This window comes from Bison bison, unplaced genomic scaffold (genome assembly GCF_000754665.1).
Source record: "Bison bison bison isolate TAMUID 2011002044 unplaced genomic scaffold, Bison_UMD1.0 scf7180017864473, whole genome shotgun sequence".
Lineage (NCBI taxonomy): Eukaryota > Metazoa > Chordata > Mammalia > Artiodactyla > Bovidae > Bison > Bison bison.
Genome location: NW_011495034.1, coordinates 3,491,211 through 3,505,739, shown reverse-complemented (window position 1 = coordinate 3,505,739; position 14,529 = coordinate 3,491,211). Strand labels below are relative to the sequence as shown.

Genomic DNA, 14,529 nt, shown 5'->3' with positions numbered 1-14,529 from the left:
GCATGGGTATTTATAAATTGTGCTATGTAATATTGCTGATTATTTATTTCATGCAAGTTTAACGCCCTCCCCACCCCCTCTCCCTGCCCTTCTCCCCTCTCTCTTCTGGTGTCCATTAGTTTGTTCTGTAATCTGAGGAAGCAGCCTATTTTCCTTGGTAAGACTTTCCTACTATCTCAAGGAAATGAACAAAGATGATATGCTCTGATATGAGGAAATACCATGCCTTCTTTCTGCACTTTCCAATAAAAGCCCTGCCATAATCTCAACCCCCCAGCTCCAGCATGCTGTCTCTCCTTGCTCCTTCGGCCTGCGTGCTGGTTGGTTGCATTTTTGTTTCTTCAGCAGAAGTTTTTAGTCTCTCAGATCAGTATCTCCCACTGTGGAATGAGACTCCAGGTCAGTTCAGTGACTACAGTGTGGAGAATGGAAAGTACATTATTGATCCCTGGGTATACCCTAAGAGAATGGGCATGTATAAAATCCTCCTGAACAAGACAGCCAATTATTTTGAAAAATTCGCACCAGATAATGAACAAAATTTTTTATGGGGATTACCTTTGCAGCATGGCTGGCAATATAAAACAGGTAAGAATGATTTGTTTTTACTCGTATGATTTTTCCAATCTAACCGTGCGGTAATTGGGAAATGGAACTCTGTATAAACCAAATTTTGAAAATCAAGTTCTTTCTTTTTCCTCTTTCCCCCTCATAACCATTAGTTTTCTACTTTTTCTCCTCCATAAATCTTTCTGGGTTGCCTGTTTTGATTTGAAACTGCAGTGGGGCATATAGCATAGTCGCCAAACACAAAAAGATTTCATTTCCAACATATTGGGCATTCTACTTGAACTCCTACTAGGCACTAGATTCTATTCTAAGCACTGTGATGAACAAAATAGTCAAGAAGATATGCACTGAAACAGATGATGTCAAATTACTTTGAATTTCTTGAAGTTCTAACTATGATTACCTATATATGTAGATGGAGAGAGGCAAGAAAGGGATCTTGTTCATGAGGATGTTTCTCTGCAAAAGATCAATTCCTTTCAAAAATAAAGTACATTCTAGTGTTTAGTAGGCAGATATGTTTGGGCCAAAGATTCATAAATTATAAGATGTTTGGCTGGCAGAAAGTCTTATGAAAGAGAATGGTGTCTCTTTCACTCCATACAATAACACTACCGATAAGGAAATTTGTTGGGGGCCAGAGTGAGGTACTCCGCCCATGACAAAGGTCATGAGGAAGGAGGCTCGACATACGCAAAGGCGGGATCGAGCCTCAGGAGTCCGCCTGGAACTCCTCGAGCATCTACCCCCATAACCAGAGCCTGCCTACTTTACTACTTTGTGCTCTCACCTACATCTCTGACTTTACGGGGGGCTGTCCCCCACCACCTCTTTCGGAGAAGGAGTTAACCTAGAGCTCCAGTTAATAATAATTCCTGGGCGTGATAAGAGTGTTTTAACCTACAAACTCTTCTGAAGGTTCTCTAGCCTGCCTGACAGGCTTGTCCGGCCACATGTGATTGCTCACAGCCTCCCAACCGTGAGAGGCACGAGATGCTTTAAACCCTCTAAAAACAGGTTCTTTAGAGAAGTTAGAAAACTATAAGTATAGTGGGCTGATTAGAAATTGTATTGGTGAAGGGTTTTTCATTTGTTGAGCCAATGTTTGTTGCTAAGTCTCCACATCCCCTGCCTTTACACATGTTAATGAGTATATAGAAGAAATAAGTATTAACCTTTGATATTAACCACGTTAGACCTTAGGCTAAGTAAATTTTTTCCTTAACTAAAACCCACTACACCCTCACCCTATAGGAACGTAACTTTATTTGGGTGGTGTCTGTTTTGAGAATAATCAGCCCTGGAGAAATAAGTGTCCTGGTTGACTGACTGCTGTCACAAGGAGAGGGTCGTAAATTGTCAGCAGGCCCCCCTGGCCAGAAGATGATGTAACACCCCTAAGACCTCTGTATACATTTGTATGAAGCATCTGACTTTAATAAAAGTCAGGACTGCTGACTCCGCGTGACTTTTGCATAACATCTCAGTGTATAAAAGTAGACCATGGAAAATAAAGAATTGGGATCAGTTTCTCGAAATACTGGTCTCCCCATGTCTCTCTCTCTTTCACTCTGGCTGAGTCTCCATCTGGAGCGCAGAACCCACCATGCTTACTAATTATGCCTGGGCTTCTAAGATCCGACCGGGGAGGCCTCAGTGTCTCCTCTCCTTCGGGAGAACGGAAGGACGCCTGTGGCCTACGTAAGTGGTGCAAACTTCTTGTCTTGAAGTTTTATTGGTCTCCCGCGTAAACCAAGCTACTCAGCCTCTTTTCTCCACTGAATTTTCCTACTGAGCTATCCTCATTCTATTACTCTTTATATTCTTAATTAACATTTAATTAAGCAATTGTTTCCTGATCTTCGCCTACGCCGTCTCTCCTTCGAATACCCTGGATCAGCCGGGGCAGGACCCCGGCAGAAATTTGTTCTGTTCTGATGAAATAAATATATATAGGGAGAAGATTATAGTTTATCTGAGATCTAAGGAGGAGTCACCTGCAGGAGCTCCTGAAGTTGGCTGTTCACACGCCTTTGTCAGGTGATGTCTTGAGACTCAAACCAGCTCTTTATCAGGCTTTTCCCAGAGTCAAAAAGATGGAGATCTAGGAGAAATCATTAGCACTATGGGAGGCATGCCAGTCTCAGGGGCCTAGGGGCCAGCAATAGATGGAGGCTGAATAGGCTGGTAGATTAATGTTTTTCTTATTCTTTCATTACACTTACATATTATGATCAAGCCTGAGTAAACTTACCTAATAATGGGCTTATATGTCTCCAGCATTTTCTAAAAGCAGCTGTGGGGTGGGAGTATTTCAGACGGTTTCCTTGCCATCCAAGACCTTACAACACAATTAAAACAGAAAAGATATCAGAAATGCAACGAGCAATAAATAACAACTCTTGGTTAAAAATTAAAGTGCAAAACAAAGGGACACGGTGGAGTCAGATGGAATAATCAGAAAAAAATGGATCTGAATTGAAATTTGAAATGTGAACGAATTTCCTTGGGGAAATTAAATCTCCTAGGGAATAAAAGTATGAACAAAAACAGTGGTTCTCAGGAGTGGCTGCACATTGAAAACAACTAATTTTCAAAACTATCAATGCCTAGGTCCTCCAGCAGAAACTCGACTCTCATCTCAATAGTATGGAAAATGAAGGTAAAGAACAAGTGTCTGTGACTGGGTGCAGTGTGTGTGTGTGTGTGTGTGTGTGTATGTTGTGTGCGCGCACGCCTTTGCAGTTTGAGGAACAATCAGGAAAGTTCACACTTCTAATATTCATGCAGGTGAATAGCATTAGCAAGTTCTTTAATGATCATTGTTTAATAACAATCAGGTTAGGAAAAATAATAAATACAAAAGCAAATAATATTCGAAACAGATCATTCTAAAGTGGAATATTGTTGTGATGTTAGATGAAGGAAAAGAAATTGGCCCTGAGATGGGAAACGAAGGTAAAGAGTGATAGGAAGAGAAACACAAGTCATGAGAAGATAAATGTTTGTGCTTCTTTGCAAACAAAATGAATTAGGCAAGGGATGATTATAACAAGTTTCAAAACGTGCACAGTAAATAATCTGTGCATCCTCTCTCTTCTAGGCAGATTGGTTGATCCCACCCAAACGACAGACTGTGGCTATGAATCTGGAGATCGTTTGTGCATCTCTGTAGACAGTTGGTGGGCTGGTATGTTCATTTAATAGCAAAATACTTAATAACCTTCCCCCAAAGAAAATATCCAAGTTAAAATCTTAGGGACAGAGACAAAACAAAAACAGCGCTATTGCTCCGTAAAAATGAATCCACTTCATCATGTATCTCGTGGCCTTTCTGTCACATTCTAGGATTTAATGGCCACAATTTCAGTAACGATTCCTTAGGACCTATTTTACCCAGGGACTGCAACAAGGACCTGCCAAGGACAATGGCTTTTGAATGACCAGCTCTGGTGTTAGATGGGAGGTCCCACTAATCAGAGGAGTCTCCAGGACCAGGAAGGATGAAAAAGGAGAGAACGAGAAAATAATACTTTTTTCTTTTTCCATTTTGCTCAGACCAAATATATTTAACTAGGAAACTTGTAAAAATGTCAGAGATGAATGTATCACAAATCATTCTATCAATTAGTAATGTAAGGCTTCTGTCAGATATTTAATAGTCAAATAATCAGAAGGTATTTCCTAATTCTTTAATTTTATCTTGTGTGTTAGTGCTGAAATTAATTTACACACAATTTCTTTGAGATATTTCCCAGTAATTAGAAACAAGGTCACAGTTAATTTCACTTTCTTAGAGTGGCACACATTGTATACATCTTTACTTATTTTTCTTGTATGACACTCATTGAGTCTTTTCAAAGACTCAGAAATTGTCATGGCCACAGATCTAGAATTTAAGCTTCTTTTTTCTCACATGGACTCCAATAGTTTGGAACATCAGCCTGCTACCCTGGGGCAGAGGACTGCATTCAAAATGCATGTCTATGATGAAAAGTGTTCTGCATCGACAGTGGTAATCAGTACAACACGTTTTACAGTCAACTACATCGTATGTCTAAATTTGTTGGTATAGGTTCTACTTAGACAACAATTTTAAAAATCTTAATTCAGTGCTAATTTAATTATCCAAAGATTTGTTGCCAACACTTAGCCAACATTTTTGCTTCAAAGACTTAATGTGGGACAAGCACTTCACAATGTCATGGTTGTACATTAAACATAAAATACAAAATACCAACACTGTACGCATATTAAGATAATTTAGAAAAAAGTCACATTTCATGGTAAAACCTCAGAAGTGTATCATTCTATGCACAAGTAGATATCTTTCTTCCATTTTTATATAATGCTTTGAAAACATGAATGATACCAAATTCATTAAAATTACTTTTTGTGTGTTAAAATGTTGTAGACAACTATTTGCTTCCCTGATGGCTCAGTGGGTAGAGAGTGTGCCCACAGTGCAAGAGACAACAGGAGACACGGGTTTGATTCCTGGGTTGGGAAGATCCTCTGGAGAAGGAAATGGCAATCCACTCCAGGATTCTTGCCTGGGAAATCCCATGGACAGAGGAGCCTGGTGGGCTACAGTCCAAAAGGTCACAGAGAGTCAGACACCACCGAGCAGCAGCAGCAGCAGCACTCAACTCTTTTAGCCCATATTCATTTCTATTGTAGGGTTATTAACCGAAATGCGATAGAGTTATGTATATGATCCTTAGGGAGATTTTCAATATTTTGCGGTGACTTTTTTTCATGTTTCTGGATCTCTGACTTTTTGCTTAATGGCTTATTCCAGTACTCTTGCCTGGAAAATCCCATGGATGGAGGAGCCTGGTGGGCTGCAGTCCATGGGGTTCCTAGGAGTCGGACACGACTGAGCGACTTCACTTTCTCTTTTCACTTTCATGCATTGGAGAAGGAAATACCAACCCACTCCAGTGTTCTTGCTTGGAGAATCCCAGGGACGGGGGAGCCTGGTGGGCTGCCGTCTATGGGGTCACAGAGTTGGACACGACTGAAGTGACTTAGCATACAGATTACTTAAAAATATCCTCTATCATATTTGTTGGCGCTTGTGGTAATGACAGGTATCTTCTTTTACAGATATGAATTACTTTCTCTGTGCACTGCCCTTCCTTGCTGCGGTTGATTCTGGCATAATGGGGATATCATCAGATCAAGTGCTGCTTTTGCCACCATCCAAGGACCAGACAAAGTTTTGTCTTAATGTTTCTAGTTGTCAGTCCTCCTTTCCTTCAACAATGAGGAAGTGGAATGCCCTTTACAAGGTGCCTTTTTCAAGTTCTATTATTTAATCTTTCAGGAGGTGGTAACAGAATTTCTTTTTTTATTGGAATATAATTGCTTTACAATGTTCTGTTAGTTTCTGCTGTACAACACTGTGAATCAGCTATATGTACACACACACACACACACACACACACACACACATATATACATACACAGGCTTCCCTGGTGGCTCAGAGAGTAAAGAATCTACCTGCAATGCAGGAGACACAGGAGACATGGGTTCGGTCCCTGGGTTGGGAAGATCCCCTGGAGGAGGAAATGGCAACCCACTCCAGTATTATTGCCTGGGGAATTCAATGGACAAAGGAGCCTCTATCATAGCCTGGTGGGCGACAGTCCATGGCATCGCAAAGAGTAGGACACAACTGAGCACTCATGCACATCCACGTGCTATGCATATATCCTCTTCTTCTTGAGCCTCCCCTCCCCCATTCCACTCTTCCAGATCATTGCAGAGCACTGAGCTGAGCTCCTGTGCTATACAGCAGTTTCCCACTAGCTATGCATTTTTACACCTGACAGTGAATAATGCCAATGTTGTTCTCTCAATTTGTCCCCCTTTCTCCATCCTCCGCTGTGTCCACAAGCCCATTCTCGACGCCCGCACCTCTATTCCTGCCTTGTAAATAGGTTCATCAGTACCGTTTTTCTAGAGTCCACATATATGTGAGCTGTTTTGTTTAGGCTTTTGTGCATATTATATGGTATAAAAATATAAGTTTTTATACAAGTTATGTTAATATCATTACTTTACGGGCTTCCTTTGTGGCTCACAGTAAAGAATCTGCCTGCGATGCAAGAGACATGGGTTCTGTCCCTGGGTCAGGAAGATAGAAGATCCCCTAGAGAAGAGAATGGCTACCCACTCCAGTATTCTTGCCTGGAGAATCCCATGGACAGAGGAGCCTGGCAGGCTACAGTCTATGGCGTCGCAAAGAGTTGGACACGACTGAGCGACTACCATTTTCACTTTCTTTCATTTTCATTCCGTGACATCAAGGCATTACATGTCATTTACACCTTCTGAACCAATACAGCATTAACAGCAAATCTATCCACTCATCTCACTCTAAACAAGCCGTACATAAATGCGAGAGCACACACTGAATGAAAAGATTATTCTGGTAAATTGAACCTTCAGATCAAGTGAGCAATAACACTTGGGAGAAATATGATTATGGGGTTGGTTTTAGAATAGTTAGTTAACTTCTTTCAAATGATTTGATAAGTGGTCACAAATAGGTATAACTAAGCTATTATGTGGCAATCAAAACCACATATTCAATGACCAAACTAAAATACATTGGTGAAGCATAGTCATGGACCAAAATCAATGCAAAAAGAGATACTTGCTAGTTCTATAGACTATTAGTTCATTTTTTAAGATTTTATTAAGTTATATATTCTTGTAATTTCCACCTTTTCTTAAACTTTTGTGGTAATTTCAACTATGGCAGCAGAAAAACAGCGGATAAACAAAAAATAAAGTTGTCTTGAGGTTTGAAAACAACAAAATTCTGTAAGGCAATTATCCTTCAACAAAAAAAATAAATTAAAAATGATTCTGACTTTGGGGGGAAAAGTGCTGTTCATCTCTTATAGATACATGCAATATTACTCTTAATCTGCTCCTAATCTACTCCTAATCATTATTGTAGTCTTTACAGATTGTTTGTCACTCATGGCTTGTGCAAATTAATCCACAGAAACAAAATTCTCCTGTGATGTAGACTATTGCTAAATTGGAAATGTGGACAAAGTGAAATTGTGGAGAGAAGAATTGTTCTAGTTGAGCAAACATGAATACATTTCTTCCCTCTACTGTAGCATTTGCAGTCACCTTCTAGTAGCTTCGAGGACTTATTGAAGTACTTGTGGGAGGCACATGTCTCAAGCTTGAAAGATGGTTACAAAATTTTTGAAGACAGGTAAGCATGGATCTCAAGTTACCTCTACTTAATACGGCAAATAAATTTTGGTCTTATCTATACCTTTTTATTTCCTAATATCAGTCTTCTTATTAAATATTATATTTAATCTTTGGGAATTAGTTACCTATATCATCTAAGGCAGGCACTCAAGCCATCACATTCTAAAACTAAAAATTACATTCTTAGTTTGTTGACAGAAGGTGATCTTTTTAAGAAAATGACAAGGGTGCCGTTCTGAGTGACAAATGATAACTGTACCGTGTTTCCGCTTGTCTTTTAGGTTAGAATATTATTCTAAACCAGAAGCGGGTTTTGGGAAAGATTGGTGCGTGGTTCTGGACTATCTAGCTGCAGCCAGCTTTCCCACGATCTTCAGTACAGTATCTGAGTTCCAGCAGGCCCTGCCACCCCGAGTGCTTGTGGATGGGGACAAAGCTCCCTTCATCAGCGACTTTACTGACCTTCAGAACATAGTCCTGCTTGGTCTAAATCTTCTTCATAAAGTGGATAGCTCAACAGGTAAAGGCTTATAAACAATACCTTTAATCAATATCGCGTTGAATAGAGAAAGGAAGAAATAATGACGATCAAAGATACATGTTGTCATAACACATACTCTTAAAGAAACCAGAGCCATTCTGGTCCGAGTACTACAACAGTCATTAACTGAGGGTTGGGCTGATCATGCATGTAGTTACTGTTTAAACTTTCGGCTTAGGAAGGGGAGGCAATCATGCATGTTAGGCAAAGGTAAGGCAGTGTGGAGCGGGGCAAGCAATGCTCAGACAGAAAGAGAGCAGCCGACTTACGGGCCCTGACCACACAGGTCCTTATTGACCCATGAAGCTACCAGACTATCTCGTGTACTTTTTTCATCTACAAACCCAGATATATTCTTTCTGTTGTTGTTGTTACAGTATTTTTTTTTAAAGCCTTAATGTCACTCTTACATTTAGAAAAAAAGAAAAACGTACCATAAGAAAACCAGCAAACTGACTTACATGAGCTGCCTCCCACCAGCCTTACCAGTCATGGCAGAAGTATTCTGCTTCAGCCCCTCAACTGCTGAGTGTCTTAGCAGAGTGAAAAAAAAGAAATCTGTAATTGCAAGTTTGAATTACTACATCATCCCAGTTTTCCAGGCATGCACTTATGCAGTGTATCAAACTTAAAACATAATTAAGATATTAGTACTTTTAAAAACTAAAAAAAATTAAAGCTCTTTTTTTTTTTTTTTTTTTTAGCAGACCATTTTTAAAGTCTTTATTGAATGTGTTACAATATTGCTTCTATTTTATGTTTTGGCCATGAGGCATGTGGGATCCTACCTCCCCGACTGGGGATCAAACCCACACTCCCTTCATTGGAAGGCAAAGTCTTAACCACTGGACTGCCACAGAAGTCCCCCAATATTCGTATTTTTAAAACAACAACAACAACAAAAATGAATCTGAAAGATTTAAAAGATATAAAAGCAAAGTAAATGTTAAACTATATGTTTCTGAAATCTCATTTGCATTAGGTAGAATAACAAACCCAAACATTTTAGGAGCTTCTGCAACTGAAGTCTCTTCTTGCTTCCTCCAATAATGGTTCCAGGGCAATGTTCTCTGTCAGTGGCAGCTTTCCTTCACACAATGCTGACTGAAGATGCTTTCATCTCTAGCTCTTCCAACCCCCAACCTCTACATGATTCACATCTCACCAACAGAAGGATACTGTGTTGGAGAAAGTCTTGACACTTCCTTCACTTCATCTCATACTTTACTGGTATAACCTAGGCACATTATCCCATATTTGGATGCAAGCAGGGGCTAAGGAATTAAATTGTTGCCTAAGAACGGTTTTGTGTTACAAATCTACTCCATGAAAGGAGATGTTTTAGGATCTGCCTAGCCATCTCTGTCAAATTATCACATAGCATAATTGTATTCTAGGCCTGGATCATATAGACTGGCTCTTCCCTGTTAAGATTAAAGGGTAAAGAACTGAGTCAAGAATTGAAGGCCCTATACAGCAATATTTTGACAAGATTTGATTTTACCAAAATTTAGCTTTGAATTTAATATGTGGTTTTGAGTTGCTTTCACCAGAAAGAATTCAAGATTAAATATGGAAAACTAATGATTAAAAAAACAAACCTTGATAGCATACTTGTTTAGATATCACACAACAAGGTATTTACTATTATTTATCCACCGTTGTCATGGTTAATCACTCTTCACATTCCTGCTGACAGTCAGAATTCAGTAACAGCACCAAAGGCCTTGGGATCTCCAAATAAGCAGAGAATAGGGAAAACAGGTATGTTAAAAGCAAAGCATTAGTAAAATACAATTAGTGATATTCAAAAATGAGCATTTAAATTAATTAGAGATACATATTTCTATTCACAAAAATCCTCTCAAAATATCATTTAAGTAACTTTTAGTCTCCAGAGATACTTTCTGATGCTCTTCACAAGAAATCTGAGTTAAATTCACTGAATAAATAAGTAAAAACAGACTTTTCAAACTTCCAATTAGCTCTTTAACATTTCACTGATGAAGAATGTAATCAATTCTAAGAATTGTCATGTAGTTTAAAAAAATTTTTAATTATGTAAAATTCTCAACCACCTGTCTATCTGCAATGGCATCAGCTTTTAACCCTACTACATATATTTTCCCCTTCATGGATCACAGCCTTGCCCTGGTGAAGGGGCTTGCATAACTCAGTGAAGCTATGAGCCATGTCAGGCAGGGCTACCCAAGACAGATGGGTCATAGTGAAGAGTTCTGATAAAACATGGTCCATTGGAGGAGGAAATGGCAACCCACTCAAATATTCTTGCCACGAGAGCCCTATGAACATCATGAAAAAGCAAAAACACAGGACACTGGAAGATGAGTCCTCCAGGTGGGAAGATGTCCAGTATGCTACTGGGGAAGAGTGGAGGGCGATTACTAATAGCTCCAGAAAGTATGAAGCAGTTGGGCCAAAGCAGAAACGATGCTCAGTTGTGGATGTGTCTGGTGGTGAAAGTAAAGTCCGATACTGTAAAGAACAATATTGTATAGGAACCTGGAATGTTAGGTTCATGAATTAAGGTAAATTGTATGTGGTCAACAGGAGATGGCAAGATTGAACATTGATATCGTAGGAATCAGTGAACTAAATTGGATGTGAACAGGTGAATTTAATTCAGATGACCATTATATATACTACTGTGGGTAAGAATCCTTTAGAAGAAATGGAGTAGCCCTCATGGTCAACCATAGAACTGGAAATGCAGTACTCGGGTCCAATTTCAAAAATGACACAATGTTCTCAGTTCATTTCCTAAGCAAATCATTCACCATCAGAGTAATCCAAATCTATGCCCCAATCACTGATTCCCAAGAAGCTGAAGTTTACTGATTTTATGAAGACCTACCTTCTAGGACTAAAACAAACAAACAAAAAAAAAGGATGTCCTTTTCATCGTTGGAGATTGGAAATGCAAAAGTACAAAGTCAAGAGATAACTGGAGTATCTGTTCTACTGGAGTAACAGGCAAGTTTGGCCTTGGAGTACAAAATGAAGCAGAACAAAGGTTAACAGAGTTTTGTCAAGAGAAAATGCTGATCATAGCAAACACCTTTTTCCAAAAAACCAAGAGATGGATTTACTCGTGGACATAACCAGATGATCAATACCAAAATCGGATTGATTATGTTCTTTGCAGTCAAAGATGGAGAAGCTCTATACAGTCAGTAAAAATAAGACCTAGAGCTGACTGTGGCTGAGATCATGAGCTCCTTATTGAAAAATTCAGTGTTAAATTGAAGAAAATAGGGAAAACCACTAGGCCATTCAGGTATGACCTAAATCAAATCCCTTATGATTATACAGTGGAGGAGACAAATAGATTCAAGGGGTTAAATCTGGTAGACAAAGTGCCTGAAGAACTATGGACTGAAATTTGTAACATTGTACAGGAGGCAGTCACCAAAATCATCCTAAAGAAAAAGAAATGCAAGAAGGCAAAGTGGTTGTCTGAGGCAACTACAGATAGCTGAGGGAAGAAGAGTAGTGAAAGACAAGGGAAAAAGGGAAAGATATACTCAACTGAATGCGTGGTTCATCACCCAATTTTTAAAAATCAGTCCTTGGTGCAAATTCATAGAATTTGAAATATACTTAAAACACTGCAAATAATTGAATAAGTAAAACCCATGCTGCTAGTACAAATGAAATTATACTCACTGCTCTGCACATAGTTTTTACTGGAAAATCTACATGGAGCTTTTGCAGTATCAGGACAGATCAATCTAACCCATTCAGTTTAAATTATATGTAGTGTTAATGAATACATCATAACTGTGGACATTATTTTCTGTTATAAACTATATAACAGGAAATACTACAAAAGTGGCACTTTATGTATGTATTTCTTGCCATAATTTGTTATTTTACCAAAAAATATGTATAAAGGAAATGTATTCAAGTTGGTAGGTCATATATTGCTGCTGCTGCTGCTGCTAAGTCCCTTCAGTCATGTCTGACTCTGTGCGATCCCATAGACAGCAGCCCACCAGGCTCCCCTGTCCCTGGGATGCTCTCCAGGCAAGAACACTGGAGTGGGTTGCCGTTTCCTTCTCCAATGCATGAAAGTGAAAAGTGAAAGTGAAGTCGCTCAGTCGTGTCCAACTCCTAGCGACCCCATGGACTGCAGCCTACCAGGCTCTTCCGTCCATGGGATTTTTCAGGCAAGAGTACTGGAGTGGGGTGCCATTGCCTTCTCCCACATATATTGCTAAATGGTGTTCAAAAATTTGTCAGGAGTTTACATTTTTGTTACAAATGAATTGAGTTTCCTTTTTTCTCCAACCTACTATCATATAGCAATTTCTAAAATTTGTGTGTAATGTATAAAGTGCTACTTCACTCTTATATTAATTTACAATTTCTTGAATAGGTGTTCTTTTCCCAGTTTTCTGGTTAATTGCTTATATTTCTTATTGATTTTTGTATGAAAATCTGGTCAATCAATTTCAAATTTAAAGATTTATGTGTATAACTATCATGTAATGTATACATATATTTGTATCCAAAATACATAGAATTTTATTTAAAATAAACATCTCAGCAAATGAGTATACATTTTAATTTACTTGTAATTATTTTATATCCTTTCCAGGTTCACTATCTTTAACTGTATGGAAAATTTTAATGAAGACACAGGCTGCAAAGATGCTACTTCTAGAAATTCTTGAAGCAATTCTTGTAATCTTTAATCCAACATTTCTGGGATGATTAGTGAATCAAAATGAACAATTCTAACTTGCTGAACAACAGTAATATCAAAATTTAACACTGTCACAATTATACAGTTTTCTTGTTTCTGGTGTCTTTGACTTATGCTCATGTGTTAGGACTTTGTCCATGCTGTCCCATCTTCAGGTTCAAATTAATGCTATCATGATTTTTCTCAATTAATAATTCTTGATTTTTAAATGTATTAATACTTAAAATGTTCAAGGTCTAAAGAAGATTGTATTAATCTATCATAAACCACTGAGAAATAAATAAACAGACAATAAACTTGGATGACTCTTCTGTTGTTATCCTATGTAACCCAATATCATGAAATTTAGACCAATATTTCTTGCTGACTTATAACCAAAGTCCAGAACATTTTAAACCGAAATACTGACAAGTTTTAAAACTCATAAAACAGAACTGACAAATAAAATATAGAATTAATTTGTTAGGGTTTTGTGTGTGTGTTTTCACTAATGACAAGTTTACAGCAATTAGGCAATTTTCCCTTCCTTTGGTCCACACTTGATAATAAATCCTTAAGGATCGAAGTTGTCAAGATTTTTCTCTGAGGAGACAGATGACACTGGGTAGCTGCTGGTGACTTTAGAGCATGAAGCTTTCATTGAAAGCTTTCCAGGACTTCCCTTGTGGTGCAGTGGATAGGATTCCACTTGCTAATACATGGGATACAGGTTTGATCCCTAGTCCAGGAAGATTCCCCATGCTGTGGAGCAACTGAGTCTGTGCACTACAGCTACTGAGCACATTCTCCAGAGTCCCTGTGCTGCAACTCCTGAAGCTGTGTGCCTAGAGCCTGTGCTCTGCAACAAGAGAAACTACCACAATGAGAAGCCCATGCACTGCAACTAGAGAAAGCCCACTTGCAGCAACGAAGACCCAGTACAGCCAAAAACAAATACATGAATTAAGTAAATAAATAAATAAAACTGTGTGTGCCTGTCAACAACAACAACAACAAAAACCTTTAAAAAAGTAAATGTAAAAAAATCACAAATATGTCATTAAAAAAATGTTTTCCAACAATAGAGACAGAATGAAGAAACAACGTAGGTTGGTTTTGGGGGGCTCCAAGGAGCCCATCAGCTTATCCTAGTACCTCAGTGTTCATTCCTTTTACCTGCATATCTTCTTAAAAGAAATAGCTATTATTAATGCCTTTTTTCCCCCATTGAGTGTATACTACTGAATACACGTAGGAGTTTTATGTTTACCATGTAAGTCTTGCAACACTAAAGATATTTTGAGTATCAGTCATGATGGCAATTTCTGTATAAAAGAGCCTTAAATGGAACATTGTTTTTGAGATCAAACTCCCCACCCTCACAAAAATGGCCATGTTGCAATAAAAATTGTGGCATATTACAGAACGGTTGCCTTGTTTTCCTTGGACATTTTGCAAAATACC

General features: G+C 38.6%; 1 protein-coding gene across 1 annotated transcript in view; it reads left to right on the top strand.

The window, feature by feature from the left end:
* The first annotated feature begins 284 nt into the window (after positions 1 to 284).
* The window catches only part of LOC105004352 (chromosome unknown open reading frame, human C6orf58), a 93,381-nt gene continuing 79,136 nt past the window's right edge, over positions 285 to 14,529 (top strand). Inside the window, exons 1-5 of the mRNA XM_010861947.1 lie at positions 285 to 588; positions 3,674 to 3,760; positions 5,680 to 5,864; positions 7,714 to 7,814; positions 8,098 to 8,336. Coding sequence (XP_010860249.1) covers positions 285 to 588; positions 3,674 to 3,760; positions 5,680 to 5,864; positions 7,714 to 7,814; positions 8,098 to 8,336 — 916 coding nt within the window. The remainder of the gene's footprint in view (positions 589 to 3,673; positions 3,761 to 5,679; positions 5,865 to 7,713; positions 7,815 to 8,097; positions 8,337 to 14,529) is intronic.